The sequence below is a fragment of the Calonectris borealis genome, chromosome 30 (genome assembly GCF_964195595.1).
Source record: "Calonectris borealis chromosome 30, bCalBor7.hap1.2, whole genome shotgun sequence".
In the NCBI taxonomy this organism is placed as follows: Eukaryota; Metazoa; Chordata; class Aves; order Procellariiformes; family Procellariidae; genus Calonectris; species Calonectris borealis.
Window position 1 is genome coordinate 2,860,003 of NC_134341.1, and position 13,976 is coordinate 2,873,978.

Genomic DNA, 13,976 nt, shown 5'->3' on the forward strand with positions numbered 1-13,976 from the left:
GCCTGCGGAAGAGGAGGACGGAGCGGGGGGCTTGCACCGGCGGGGCTGCTGCCTCCGAGGGGCTCGGCCGGCCGCCGCGGTGCCCCCGAGCCGGGAGGGCTGAGGACGGGCCGTGGCCGGCCGGCCGAGCCCCCCCCGCGGTGAGCTGCCCCGCGGCCTCCCGGCTGCCGGAGCTGCAGCTGGTCCATTATGGCTAAAATAAGGCGCTTTTGGCCTCCTCCCGCCGCGTCCCGCCGCGCTAATCTCCTGTCTAGACTCCGCTTGCGGCCGCCCCCTCTCCCCCAGCTGCGTTTCCACACAGCCCGCGGCTGTGGCCCGCAGCCCCCCCGGGCCCCCCAGGAGCGGGGTTGGGGTGCTCCGCCTGCCCCCCCCGCGTCCCCCTCAGGCCGTTCCCCAGCCCGGGAGGGGGTGAAGCCCCCCAAGGCCCTGAGCTGGGCCCGGCGGGGGCGGAGGGCCCCGCTCCAGGCCGGGGCAAGGGGAAGGGGCCCGGCCTGGCACCCCCCCACTTCCGCACTACATTTCCCGGCGTGCCCCGCGGCCGCGCCTGCCGCTCCCGCCGCCGGACTCGCTTTCCCAGCCTGCCCCGCGGCGCGGGCGGTGGCGGGGAGGGGGCGTGTCCGTCACGTGACGCGGGGTATATAAGGGGCGGCGCAGCGCCGGCGGCCCCATTGTTGTCGGCGAGCGGCGGCGGGGCGGGTCCGCGCGGCCGCAGCCCCAGCGCGCGCCCAGCCGCCCCCGGGAGCCGCCCCCGCCCCGCCCGGCCCCGCCCCGCCGACCCCCGCCCCGCCCGTGGGGACCCGGTGAGTGGGGGGGGAGTGGGGGGGTCCCGCCTCGCTGCCCCTCCCCCGCCCCGGCGGGCTGGGGGGGCCCATAGGGGCCGGGGGGAGGGGGGGCGGCCTCTCCCGCCTCTTGCAGCTGGGGGCCTATAGGGGATGGGGGGGCCCTTGCAGCTGGGGGGGCCTATAGGGGATGCAGGGGCCTGTAGGGGATGGGGGTGTCTTACAGCTGGGGAGCTATAGGGGATAGGGGGCCCTTGCAGCTGTGGGGGGGGCTATAGAGGATGCAGGGGCCTATAGGGGATGGGGGGACTTACAGCTGGGGGGCCCTATAGGGGATGCAGGGACCTATAGGGGATGGGGGGCGTCTTACAGCTGGGGAGCTATAGGGGATAGGGGGCCCTTGCAGCTGTGGGGGGGGCTATAGAGGATGCAGGGGCCTATAGGGGATAGGTGGGCTTACAGCTGGGGGGTCCTATAGGGGATGCAGGGGCCTGTAGGGGATGGGGGGCATCTTACAGCTGGGGGAGCTATAGGGGATAGGGGGCCCTTGCAGCTGTGGGGGGGGCTATAGAGGATGCAGGGGCCTATAGGGGATGGGGGGGCTTACAGCTGGGGGGTCCTATAGGGGATGCAGGGGCCTGTAGGGGATGGGGGGCATCTTACAGCTGGGGGAGCTATAGGGGATAGGGGGCCCTTGCAGCTGTGGGGGGGGCTATAGAGGATGCAGGGGCCTATAGGGGATGGGGGGGCTTACAGCTGGGGGGTCCTATAGGGGATGCAGGGGCCTGTAGGGGATGGGGGGCGTCTTACAGCTGGGGAGCTATAGGGGATAGGGGGCCCTTGCAGCTGTGGGGGGGGCTATAGAGGATGCAGGGGCCTATAGGGGATAGGTGGGCTTACAGCTGGGGGGTCCTATAGGGGATGCAGGGGCCTGTAGGGGATGGGGGGCGTCTTACAGCTGGGGGAGCTATAGGGGATAGGGGGCCCTTGCAGCTGTGGGGGGGGCTATAGAGGATGCAGGGGCCTATAGGGGATGGGGGGACTTACAGCTGGGGGGTCCTATAGGGGATGCAGGGGCCTATAGGGGATGGGGGGCGTCTTACAGCTGGGGGAGCAATAGGGGATAGGGGGCCCTTGCAGCTGTGGGGGGGGCTATAGAGGATGCAGGGGCCTATAGGGGATGGGGGGGCTTACAGCTGGGGGGTCCTATAGGGGATGCAGGGGCCTATAGGGGATGGGGGGCGTCTTACAGCTGGGGGAGCTATAGGGGATAGGGGGCCCTTGCAGCTGTGGGGGGGGCTATAGAGGATGCAGGGGCCTATAGGGGATAGGGGGGCTTACAGCTGGGGGGTCCTATAGGGGATGCAGGGGCCTATAGGGCATGGGGGGGCTTACAGCTTGGGGGGGGCCTATAGGGGATGGGGGGGCCTTTTCCAGCTGGGGGGCATGTAGAGGATGCAGGAGCCTGTAGGGGATGTGGGGGGCCTTACACCTGGGGGACCCTATAGGGGATGAGGGCGACTTACAACTGTGGGGGCCTATAGGGGATGCAGGGGCCTATAGGCGATGGGGGGGGTCTTACAGCAGGGGCAGCTTATAAGGGATGAGGAGGACTTATAGCTGTGGGGGCCTATAGGGGATGCAGGGGCCTATAGGGGATGGGTGGCCTTATAGCTGGGGTGCCTATAGGGAACGGGAGGCATCTTTTCTAGCTGGGGTCCTATAAAGGATGCAGGGGCCTATAGGGCATGGGGGATGCCTATAGGGGTTTGGGGGCCTTTTCCAGCTGGTGGGGGCCATAGAGGATGTGGGGGGCCCTTATAGCTGGGGAGCCTATAGGGGATGTGTGGGCCTTTTCTGGCTGGGGGGAGGGGGGACTATAGAGGATGCAGGGGCCTATAGAGGATGTGGGGGGGCCTCTGCAGCTGAGGCTCTGCCCTCTCCTGTGTTTCGGGGGCCTGTAAGGGATGTGGGGCACCTTTGTATTTGGGGGGGCCTACAGGGGATGTGGGGGGCCCTTGCGGCTGGGGCTGTCCCCTCTACTGTGCCTGGGGGGGGCTGTGAGGGATTTGGGGGGGCTGAGGGTCGTACGGAGGGTGCGGGGTGCCCTTATAGCTGCTTCGTCCTCTGGCAGGGGAACCTATAGGGGATGGGGGGGGGGGGGGTCACGCCGTGGGGGGGGTGTGGGAGTCGTGTTGGGGTGGAGGGTGGGGCTGTTACGGGGGGTCCCCGAGAAGCCACGTAGCGGTGGGGCCCCCGCGGGGTGGTGGGAAGGAGCCGGTGGTGATGGTGGGACGCGCTGGTCTGGAGGAGGAGCCATCACGGGGATCCTGGTCTGGTGTCCCCGAAGGCGGGGTGGGGGGGGGGCGGGCGTTGCGGGGGGCCGTTGCCCCGTCGCAGGCGCTGGGAGATGAGGAGGGGGCTGGGGTGACCCCCCCTGTCGGTGGGCGGTGGTGGGACCTCCACCAACCCGCAGTGGAGAAGGTTTCTCCTCGCCCGGACCTCGCGGCGCCGTGGCCCCGACCCTCCTCAGCGTTATTGCGGGCGGGGCCGAGGTCTGCGCGGGAGCGGGGGTGACCCCGATGGTCTGGAGTCCCACCAGCTCGGGTGCTCCGTGGGCTCCTGGTGGCCAGGGCCAGCTGCCTCCAGCTGTCCTTAGCTATGGCCACCGTCTGGAGGGAGCCCAGGAGCACGCGTTGGCCGGCACGTGAGGTCTTGCTCGTGAAGAGCATCCGGGAGCGAGGGTTCAGCTCCCGGCGGGGAGCTGGTCCAGTGGGACATCCACAACGGCGTCCTACTGCCCTACCCATGCCCTCGCCTCCAGGGTCTCCCTCGCCTCCAAGGTCTCTCTTGGCCTCATCTTCAGGGTTTCCCTCACCTTCAGGGTCTCCCTCGCCTCCAAGGTCTCTCTTGGCCTCGCCTTCAGGGTCTCCCTCGCCTTCAGGGTCTCCCTCGCCTTCAAGGTCTCCCTTGGCCTCACCTTCAGGGTCTCCCTCGCCTCCAGGGTCTCCCTTGGCCTCACCTTCAGGGTCTCCCTCGCCTCCAAGGTCTCTCTTGGCCTCACCTTCAGGGTCTCCCTCGCCTCCAAGATCTCCCTTGGCCTCACCTTCAGGGTCTCCCTCGCCTCCAAGGTCTCTCTTGGCCTCACCTTCAGGGTCTCCCTCGCCTTCAGGGTCTCCCTCGCCTCCAAGGTCTCTCTTGGCCTCACCTTCAGGGTCTCCCTCGCCTCCAAGGTCTCCCTTGGCCTCACCTTCAGGGTCTCCCTCGCCTCCAAGGTCTCTCTTGGCCTCACCTTCAGGGTCTCCCTCGCCTCCAAGATCTCCCTTGGCCTCACCTTCAGGGTCTCCCTCGCCTCCAAGGTCTCTCTTGGCCTCACCTTCAGGGTCTCCCTCGCCTCCAAGATCTCCCTTGGCCTCACCTTCAGGGTCTCCCTCGCCTCCAAGGTCTCTCTTGGCCTCACCTTCAGGGTCTCCCTCGCCTCCAAGGTCTCCCTTGGCCTCACCTTCAGGTTCTCCCTCGCCTCCAAGATCTCCCTTGGCCTCACCTTCAGGGTTTCCCTCACCTTCAGGGTCTCCCTCGCCTTCAAGGTCTCCCTTGGCCTCACCTTCAGGTTCTCCCTTGCCTTCGAGGTCTCTCTTGGCCTCACCTCCAGGGTCTCCCTCACCTCCAGGGTCTCCCAAGCCTTCAGGGTCTTTGGATCGAGATGTTCTATGGACCCACCATGCCCGATGTAGGGTAGACCCAGCTTTACGACTTGATTCTGGTGACGGGCAAGGGGACCGAGCGGGGTTTTTTGGGAGCAGCCTTTTCCGCAGCACCCGCCTGCCCCTCCCCGGGAGGTCGGGCAGCAGCCTGGGAAGAGCTGCCCGCCTTCGGCCGGCACGCGGCGGGGATTCGGGGCTCTAGGACAACCCGGACCCGTCGCCACCGATTGTGATGCCGATTGCGTAAGCGCCAGGCTCCAGCGCCGGCGGTGCTTGAGCCGTGGGAGCCGTAGCCTAGATTTACTCGTTAGCTGCGTTCGTTAGCGGCAGCGTAGAAGAGGAAAGCGAATCTTCTGCCGTTTGTCGTAAAAACCCGAAGCCGGTCGCTCGCTGAAGTGCTGGTGGTGGCCGACCCAGGCTGAACCCGCATCTCCAGCGGCCGCAGCATCCCTGAATCCCAGCAAATCCATCAACCTTCTGGCTGCGGAGCCCGACGGCCCAATCCTTTGGGAAAACCGACGACGACTAATTTGTAAACGAGCCGAACTGCTGAACTCTTGACGGTGGCCGAGCAGCCGTCCCGACTGTCCCCATCGGGGTGGAAATTAATTAATCTCGTTTCTGGGGTCGTCGATAGGGGAATTCTGCCCTAATTCCTGCCCCGGGATAACGCCTGGATTTGAGGAGCCGCGGGCAGGGAGCCGCATGCTCCGCGCCGGGCGTTGGGCGGGTGGAGGTGCCCCCCGCATCCGAGCCGGCTCCTCGTTTAATTCTGCAGTGATTACTGAGCGTGAGTTTAATTTTTTCCCCCACGGAGCGGGGTTTTACTGTGTCCGGCCACGTACTCGAGCGCTCCGGACCCTTCCCAAGACGCTTCCAGACCTAAACCGAAGCCCCGGGGGGGAGCCGCGGGGGCTGCCCGTCCCCGTCGGCCGTCCTTGAGGAGGTGAGCTGCTTTATTTGCTCTCCGGAGGAAGCGCGGAGCGAGGATTCGGGATCCCCGGGGGTTTCTCTTTGCTTTCCCTCGGCGATAAACACCCGTTCCCCCGTCCTCGGCGGGGTCGGGGCTTTTGCCGTACGACCCGGTGGCGGCCGGGGGGGGGCGGGGGGCATCGGGGCGATGGCGGGAGCTGTTTTTTCCGCTTACCGGGGAGCGCTGAAGGCTGGTTTAGGTGTTTTATTCTGCGCGACGGGGTTGTGGTTGCTTTTTGGGGCCGGCGGCGAGCAAGGGGGTGCTCGGCACCTCGGCGCGCTCCCCCCGCCCGCCCCGCGACGTCACGGCGCGATGCTCTGCAGCGGTGCTGCCGTGTCATCCCCGGCAGTGCTGATCCTGCTGCAGAATTGGTAACGGGCGAGAGAGCCGAGCTGGGGGGCGACTGCCGGAGGGGGAACCCCCCTTTTTGGGTGGGTTTCACCCCGGGGGGGGGGTTGAGACGTTTTCCTGTTGAAGTCGCTGCTGAGAGCCGTCCTTATCTGGGGGGGGGGGGGGGGGAATACGAAATTGCAGCCTGGCTCCTTCCAGCCGCCGGCTCTGCCTTTTGCGCTCCAGCGTCGCCTTCCCGGGAGACGCCGAGCGCTGCAATGGAATAAAATGGGCTCCTTCGGTTCTTCCTCGATTCCATTTTTCTGGCTTTATCCTGCGTGATCTGGTCTTAAATACAGCCGTTATCAACCAGGACGCGGTTGGGGGGCTTCTCCAATGCCCGGCGGGCTGCTGCTTAGCCCGGGGGTCTAAATAGATATATATATTTCTTTTCTTCCTTCTTGCATATCATTCCCACCCTCTCCTTGTCCGGCTGCTGAAATAATCCCGCGTCCCCATATTTGACACCTCTGATACCTCGAAACCCTGAGAGGCTTTGTCAGGATCCGCTCTGGGCTCTTGCTTTTTATGGGAAACTTATTGAAACCGGCCTCCCCCCGAAAATTGACGCTGGAGGGATGCGGTGAAAGAAGTTTGTAGAGGGGAGGAAATCTTGAGCATCTTCCAAGGTATTCGGTCCCGGAGCCCTTGATCCATGCGTGATTTTTGGGAGCCGTCAGAAAATCCATTGGATGCCCAGAGGATCACAAAATCTGCAGGATGCTCGGAGGATCCCCGCCTGGTAATTACTGATTACTCTGAATATCTGGAAATAAAACCGCTCATCGCTCCGGAATTGCTATTTCTGTCTCCGCCTGGACAAGCTGCGGTGGAGGAGCAGCCCAGCAGCGCGTCCGACGTGGATCGAGGATCATCGGAGGCGATGCCGGAGTCACGGGAAGCGAAACGAAACTCGTCGGTGGGACCTGGACCGCGGGCGGCGGATCCGTGGGCTTTGGGGACCGCGGAGCATCCCTCGCCCGGAGCTGCTCCTGCCCTTCCTCCTCTCCTAAAAGCTGGGAACCGGCAAACCAGGAGCGTGGGGGTTTGTTTTTTTTTTTTTGCAGCACGACAGTGTTAATTACTCCTGATGATCTGGGCTTGTTAATCAACCTTGGATGAGCTTCGAGCCGGCAGGTTTTCCTGATCGGATCTTGGAATCCCGTGGCTCTGTCTCAGGAGGCTCTTTGCATCCGTGGTCACGCGAGTCCCGTCTCTCTCCTGAACCCCTCCCCGCTCCCAAAGGCAATTCCAGCAGCGGCTGACACGGCAAAAATAAATATTTTTCGTTGAGCTCCTTTCGGTGTCGTTTCATAGCAGAAAGAAACGGGATCGGGGTCGCGGGGCCCCTTCCTCGCAGAATTTGAGTCAAGTTTTTTCTTTCCCCATCCCAAATCCCCTCCTTGGGGCTTTATCTCCATTTAAAAACCGAACAAAACCTGCAAACGGTTTATTTTAATCCCCCGCCCCTTACCACCATCGTTAATAGATTTATTATTATTTTTTTTTTTCCCTGGCTGTGTCTTTGGCTCAGGAGGGAGGGGGAGAGCCCTTCCCTGCGGGATGAGGCCGGGATGAGCATCCCTGCCGCAGGGAGGACGCCGGCTCTTTGCCCCCTCTCTCCTTAAACCTTCGCTTAAGCCAGAGCCCAACCCCTGGGCTAAAACCCAACCTGAGGGCGAGGGTCTCCCATCCTCCCCCCTCCGGGGGCTTCTCCGAAATGCTGCCCGCAGCCCCCCCCCCCCCCCCCCCGCTGCGCCCCGGGGGCTTCTGAGCTGCCGGGCTCACCCACGTATTTTCCAAAGGGTTTTTTTTTTTTATTTCAAATCTGAGCTAATAAATGAACTAAATTGGCCTTCACATCGCACGGGGGCAGCTGCCGCCGCGCCGATGGAGGAAGAGGAGGAGGAAGATGATGCCCGCGTGGGCAGGGGAGCTTCTACCGTGGAGAAATGAGATGAAAACTTCGCTTTCCGGCTGCCGCGTCCCCTGCGGCGTCTCCCCCAGCTCGTCGCCGCCCCCCGACCCCGGCCCCGGCCGTCCCTGGAGGCAGCACCCGCGGGTGGGTGCCCACCTTTGGCTTCGGCTTCTTTTCCCCCACCTCTGGGGCAGTTTCGACCCCCCCCCCCCCCAGCGCAGCGAATCGGTCCTTTATAACCCAATTAATATGAACCATAGAATCATTTAGGTTGAAAAAGACCTTTAAGATCCTCCAACATCTCCCGATGGATCCATCCAGGGGAGGATCCGGTCTCCATTCCCGGCCGGAGATCGGTGCCACAGGTGGGGGTTTCCACCCGGACGCCGTCGCGGATTTTCCTCGCCGTCCGCGCCCGCGGGAAAGGGTTTATAGGGGATATTTTGAAGATTTGCTTTGGAGGGAATGGGAGAAACTGCAGAGGCTCTCCTCGTTAATTATCTCCTTCCTAAAATGAGGCCGACGAAGGCGGCAGGGTCGGATCAGCAGAGACGCCCGGAGCTGGGGGGGGGCTTGGCTGAGCCCCCGGGACGAGCATCGCCAGGCAGGCAGCACCCGCCGGAGCCCGACCAGGGACCTCCCGGGCACGGAGACGGGGCCGTTTTGGGGCGATGGAGGTGCTAAAAGAAGGTGGGGGGGGTGGGGACGTGGTGCCGGGCTCAGCGGGGGCAGCAACGCTCGAGCGGGTGTTTTCCGCCTCCGCTTTTCCCCTTGGATCGCGTGCGGGATCGGTGTCGTTAAATCGGCTCCGTAACTGGGCTGATGCTTACGCTGGTTCAAAACTGCTTTTCCACCCCCCCCCGCCTTTAGCAACAGGATTAAGCAATTTGCCCTCAAAAAAATACCCCAAAAAGCCGTATTTAAACCCAAGCCGTGGCATCCGTGGGCTGGGAAATCGCACCCTGCTCGGGGGCTTCGCCGTGGCCCCGGTGCCGGCTGCGGCTTTGGCACCGGGCGCATCCTTCCCCATCTTTTGGGGGGAAAAGAAGGGCAACGAGTGTTTCTTTTTCGGCTTTAAAGGTGCCGGGGGCGATGCGGAGCCCATCCCTGAGCTTTATCCGGGTGCGGGCAGTCCCTCCCGCCGCCCCTTTGCCCCCCCGAATCGCATCTGAAGACCCTCTGATCCCCCCGAGCTCTCCGCGTCCCGGGGTTCCGCAGGGATGCCGGTGGCTGACATGCTTTTTTTCGAAGCTGGTTGTTCCGTTGCCATGAGAACGGTGGTTGGAACGGAGGGAACACAAAGCGGAGAGGAGAGGAGATGAGACGGCACAGCCGGGTGGGTGCTGGGCTCCCCGGGGGCGGGGGGTTCGGGGCATCCCGGGAGATTTCTCGCTCCAGCCTGGCCCTGGGGACGAGGGGGACGAGGGACGCCCTGGGCTCGCTTCAGAAGGCGCTGGTGACCCCAAAGCATCGGGAGGACGAGGAGCGCCGCTCGCCGCTCTTCCCACCGCAGGATGGGCTCCCAAAAATTCCTCGCCCAAGCTGGAGCCGAGCATTTCCCTGTTTTGGAGCTTGTAGGCATTAACGGGGGGGGGGGGGGGGGGGGCAGGAAAATGCCGGAGATTCCCAGTAAAATCCCACAAGGGCTTTTTCCCTCCCTACGGCTTGGATGGAGCCACCGATCCGGCGTCGGCGATGGGTGGATAACCCCTGGCGCGTCCCGAGGTCGTTTTAAGCTTTAGGGTTTTTTAGCGGGAGCATGGAGCCGCCGGCAAAGGTTATTTCCCCGCGTGAAGCGCGCGGCGGGCGGCTGTGCCGGGGCGGCGCCGAGCTCCTTTCGCTCTAAAACCGGCGGCTCCTTTTCTTGGGGTGAATTCGGTTACGAATCGGTTGAGAACAGAAGAGTTCGGTTGGAAGGGAGCTGCAGCCGTCGCCCTCCGGACCCCTCCAGGGCTGCCCAAAAATTAAAGGATATCGTTAAATAATATTAAATAACGGCGCGCAGCTCCCTCCTGCAGACCAGACGCGGGGGGGATGGGCTCGCCTCGGAGAACTGCAGGACCGCGTCGGGGATCGGAGGCTTTATTGGCGGTGGGGAGGGCAGGGATGGGGAAAAGCTGCTCTTAAGAGCCAGGGAAACCTTTCCTGGTTATCCCGAGTGATGCCGGCTTATCCAAAATGCCGTTCCGGCTTCTTGCCCTCTCCGCAGGGACGCGGTGAGCCCGCCGGCAGCTCCGGGGGCCGGCACCGGAGAGCTGGTGGCAAAGCACCCCCCCCTCGCCGCCCGCCGGCTCTCCATGCGAACCGCGGCCAAATGGATGCGATCGCCAGCGCCGGCCTCAAGAGGAAGTTTGAGGATGCGGACGTGGGCTCGCCGGGCTCCAACTCGGACGACGAGATCTCCAACAGCGACAGCGCCGATAGCTGCGACAGCGTCAACCCCTCCAGCTCCACCGGTTTCATCCGTGAGTGGTCGGGGCCGGTCGCCCACCGCGTTCCCAGCTTCCCAGGGCTTCTGCCGTCGGCACCGAGGCACCTGGACCTGGGGCCGGCTCCGCTCTCCCCCTCTTCACCCCCCACAACCCGCCTGGGGCGATGAGCGGAGACCTGCTCGCCGGTCCCATGAGTAGGGGTCACGCCAGAGCCCGGGAATTTCAAATTTACAACCCGAACCGGTTTTCCGAGGTCCATCCTGGACCTTTTCTATCCCCCTTCCAGCGCTCGCCCCTACCGAAACGTTTCGGTGGCTGATGATGGCGTAGGGGTGCGGGGATTCCTGGGGTCGGTCTGGGGAGCATCGGAGGTGGGACACAGCCGTCACCCAAAGCCGGCTGAGGGCCACCAGCACCAGCTCGACCTGCTCCTGGGAGCAGAAAAGCCACTTTCCAGTGGGGTGGGAGGTCTCTGTGGGACCCCCGAGGGGTTTTTTTTGTTCCTAACAGCCCTTTTCTGACCTCCCCCCCCCCCCCCCTGCAGCCACCTCCATCCTGAAGCGGCAGAAGCAGCTTGGCAGGAAGAATGTCCGCTTCGACCAAGTGACCGTCTACTACTTCGCCCGACGCCAGGGCTTCACCAGCGTCCCCAGCCAGGGCGGCAGCTCCCTGGGCATGGCCCAACGCCACAACTCCGTCCGCCGTTACACGCTCTGCGAGTTTGCCCAGGAGCAGGAGGTGAATCACCGGGAGATCCTCCGGGAGCATCTCAAGGAAGAAAAACTCCACGCCAAGAAAATGAAGGTATCGGCGGGGAAGCCGGGTGTCGCTGGTGAAATTCGGGCGATGCCGCAACCGGGAAACACCTCGCTGAGCTTTGGTGGAGCTTGAGCGTAAGCCGGGTCGGAGGAGAGAGGTCCAGGCTGTCATTTCACACTGGTTGGGGATGGATTTATCACCGCTAAATTCTTCCTTTTTATTTTTTTTTACCTCTTTTTTTGGGTCGATGCTGCGCCCGCGTGCGGGGCCGGCCGGGCAGCATCAACCTGTGCCGTGTTCGGAGCTGTTGGCCAAACCTCGCCAGGTCTGTGCCGGTAGAAATTCCAGTCTGGGAGGAGGCAGCCGGGCTGCGTCGGGAGAAGATCGGGATCTGGGGTGGCTCTGCCTGTTTTCCAACCCGTCCCTGGGCTGGGTCTGTGCCCTCGGGCGTTGCCCGGGGGCTGGGCTCTGCTCAGCGGGATGCGCTGCGGAGCCCGCGATCCGGCTCCCGCTGCCGTGACAGCTCCTTGGGGCGAAGGGGCGCAAACCCAGCCTGCCCCCTCTCCGTTTTCTTGATTTTTTAGGTTTTTTTTTTTTTTTTTGAAACGTAGGCTTTTCCACCAGCTCGGCGGGAAGCCATGGACCTCTCCATCTGCTGGGGACCCCCGTTTATCCTCAGAGCCAAGATTTGGGGGTATTTGAGTGCGTGGGGAGGAAGGGAGTTTGAAGGACCAGAGCAGGGAGAAGGGTCCGGCGCTGGCCCCTCCGTTGCGACCTCATTTTCCGCGGGGGGCAGCTCTGCAGCTCCGCTGCTGCCGCCGCTCTCCCGGGATTTTAAGCAGCAGCGACCTCCTTTTATCTCACTATTCGTAGGGCGCCGTAGTGGAGGGAAGACGGAAAAGGGATTCGCTGCTCTGAATTCTTTTATTATTTCATTTTTTTCCCATCTCCTATAAACTGCCACGAGCCCACCCGCGGTCTGGCTGCGGGGGGAATCGCACGGGGACGGCTCTGGGGGGGGGGGCTCAGCTCCCCGGGCCGGACCCTGCTCGGTGCTGGGGGGGCTCTGAGCCGGGTGGTGGGTGGGCGGCGGGGGCGGGGGGACGTACATCCTCCATCCTGCCTCGTCGCCGGGCTTCGGCGTCCCCCCCACCCCGGGGCGGGCGCTGACCCTGCCCCGCTGCCCCGCAGCTCACCAAGAACGGCACGGTGGAGTCGGAGGAGGCGGACGGCCTGACGCTGGAGGACGTCTCGGACGACGACATCGACGTGGAGAACGTGGAGGTGGACGACTATTTCTTCCTGCAGCCGCTGCCCACCAAACGCCGCCGAGCTCTGCTGCGAGCCTCCGGCGTTCACCGCATCGACGCCGAGGAGAAGCAGGAGCTGCGGGCCATCCGCCTCTCCCGGGAGGAGTGCGGCTGCGACTGCCGCCTCTATTGCGACCCGGAGGCCTGTGCCTGCAGCCAGGCGGGGATTAAATGCCAGGTGAGTCGGGGAAGGAGATGCCGGCAGCGAAACGGGGTTGCCAGGGCTCGTCCTGGTGCTGGCAAGCTCTCCTTTGGGACCAGCTGCTCCCGGAGGGACCGGGGTGCAGCTCCGGCTTGTTTTGGGGACACCTCGCGGGGGGGGGGGGGGGGGGGAACCACCCCCAGCGCCAAATTCCCGACGTCAGGCAGCGCCGGGATGGATTTTAGGCTCTGGGGAGGAATCCTCTGGGATCCTGGAGCTGCCACGTTTCCGTCTCCCTGCCAGGTGGATCGCATGTCCTTCCCCTGCGGCTGCTCCCGGGACGGTTGCGGTAACATGGCCGGTCGGATCGAATTCAATCCCATCCGGGTGCGGACTCACTACCTCCACACCATCATGAAGCTGGAGCTGGAGAACAAGCGTCAGGGCGGGCGGCCACCGGCGCCGGAGGAGGAGGCGGCCGCTGCTGCCGCTCATGGCTCCGCCGGCGACTGGCTGGGGCCGCAGCCGGCCGAAACGCAGGACTTCCAGGAGTTCATGGCGGAGAACGAGACGGCCGTCATGCACCTGCAAACGGCGGAGGAATTGGAGAGGCTGAAGGCTGAGGAAGACTCCAGCAACGGTTCCGGCGTGGAGAGCTTGGGCGTTTGCATCCTGGAGGAGCCCCTGGCCGTGCCGGAGGGTTTGTGCCCGGGTCTTGCCGCCCCCATCCTCATCCAAGCCCAGTTACCTCCGGGCTCGTCCGTCCTCTGCTTCGCCGACGGCTCGGAGCAGGCGGCCTCGGCAGCGGGCGACCAGCCCTACTTGAACGATGGCCCCGTGGTCTACTACCAGGTGGAGCAGAGGCCGGTGCTGGGCGCCAAGGGCGAGAGCGGCGCGGCGGAGCCGCCGGCACCCTCCTCCTGCCCGGGCGAGAAGGACCTCGGCGTCCTCCCCGCCCCCGTGGTGACTTGCAGCCGAGTCGCCGCCGCTCCGAGCAAGGGGGAAGCATCCAAAAATCCTCCCTCGGCCCCGGAGGCCGCGCCGTCCTCCGAGGGCTGCCGAGCGGCGGCTGCTCCCCGCCGCCCCCGCTCCCCGTCCCCCGGGCCACCGGAGCAAGGCCCGGAGCGGGCGCCCGAGCCGCCCTCCGCCGAGGAGCGCTCGCTGGGGCCCGTCCTGCCCGTGTGAGCGGCCCCGTCCTCCCCCCCTCGTTTATTTATTGACAATAATATTTTATGGACCGGCAGCGGCCACTGGTGATTATTTAATTGCGGGGGGGGGGGGTGGGGTGGGGGAGAGCGGGGGCCGCTTGTACAGAGGATTTTACGTGGCGTCCCCTCGCCCGGGGCCGGGAGCCTTTCGCTTGCCCGGCAGAGATGGTTTTTGCGGCTCGGCCGATGCCGGCGGCCGCTCGGTTGCCACCTGCGCGCCGGGACACGCCGGACCTGGAGCCTCCTGCTTCCCCTGGCAGCTCTTCCCCGTCCTCCTCCCCCCGAGCTGCCCCCACCGCAGCCCCTGCCCTCCCGGCTGCCGGGAGACCTCTGCCCGCTTTGGTTTTGAACGAAAAAAAGA

General features: G+C 64.4%; 2 protein-coding genes across 9 annotated transcripts; both read left to right on the forward strand.

The window, feature by feature from the left end:
- The first annotated feature begins 719 nt into the window (after positions 1 to 719).
- On the forward strand, positions 720 to 13,650 carry CSRNP2 (cysteine and serine rich nuclear protein 2). Of its 3 annotated transcripts, none has more exons than XM_075134019.1 (5): positions 720 to 800; positions 9,974 to 10,229; positions 10,741 to 11,000; positions 12,147 to 12,443; positions 12,711 to 13,650. In XM_075134019.1, exons 2-5 carry the CDS (start codon positions 10,079 to 10,081, stop codon positions 13,590 to 13,592), a joined length of 1,590 nt encoding a protein of 529 aa, XP_074990120.1. In that variant the 5' UTR covers positions 720 to 800; positions 9,974 to 10,078; the 3' UTR covers positions 13,593 to 13,650. The 3 variants fall into 3 exon arrangements, with proteins under 3 accessions (XP_074990120.1, XP_074990119.1, XP_074990121.1); XM_075134018.1 differs by lacking the exon at positions 720 to 800 and adding an exon at positions 8,934 to 9,100; XM_075134020.1 differs by lacking the exon at positions 720 to 800 and having other exon boundaries at positions 9,891 to 10,229.
- On the forward strand, positions 3,168 to 7,139 carry LOC142073815 (uncharacterized). Of its 6 annotated transcripts, none has more exons than XM_075134027.1 (3): positions 3,168 to 4,299; positions 4,384 to 5,429; positions 6,340 to 7,139. In XM_075134027.1, exons 1-2 carry the CDS (start codon positions 3,441 to 3,443, stop codon positions 4,683 to 4,685), a joined length of 1,161 nt encoding a protein of 386 aa, XP_074990128.1. In that variant the 5' UTR covers positions 3,168 to 3,440; the 3' UTR covers positions 4,686 to 5,429; positions 6,340 to 7,139. The 6 variants fall into 6 exon arrangements, with proteins under 6 accessions (XP_074990128.1, XP_074990130.1, XP_074990127.1 ...); XM_075134029.1 differs by having other exon boundaries at positions 3,168 to 4,257; positions 4,426 to 5,429; XM_075134026.1 differs by having other exon boundaries at positions 3,168 to 3,664; positions 3,743 to 5,429.
- Positions 13,651 to 13,976: the final 326 nt, after the last annotated feature.

Coding starts and splice junctions, on each gene's coding strand:
- LOC142073815 (XM_075134025.1), top strand. CDS start 3,441: ATGGCCACCGTCTGGAGGGAGCCCAGGAGCACGCGTTGGCCGGCACGT.
- CSRNP2 (XM_075134020.1), top strand. CDS start 9,926: ATGCCGGCTTATCCAAAATGCCGTTCCGGCTTCTTGCCCTCTCCGCAG. Junction 10,230..10,740: donor CAGCTCCACCGGTTTCATCC/GTGAGTGGTCGG, acceptor CCCCCCCTGCAG/CCACCTCCATCCTGAAGCGG. Junction 11,001..12,146: donor TCCACGCCAAGAAAATGAAG/GTATCGGCGGGG, acceptor GCTGCCCCGCAG/CTCACCAAGAACGGCACGGT.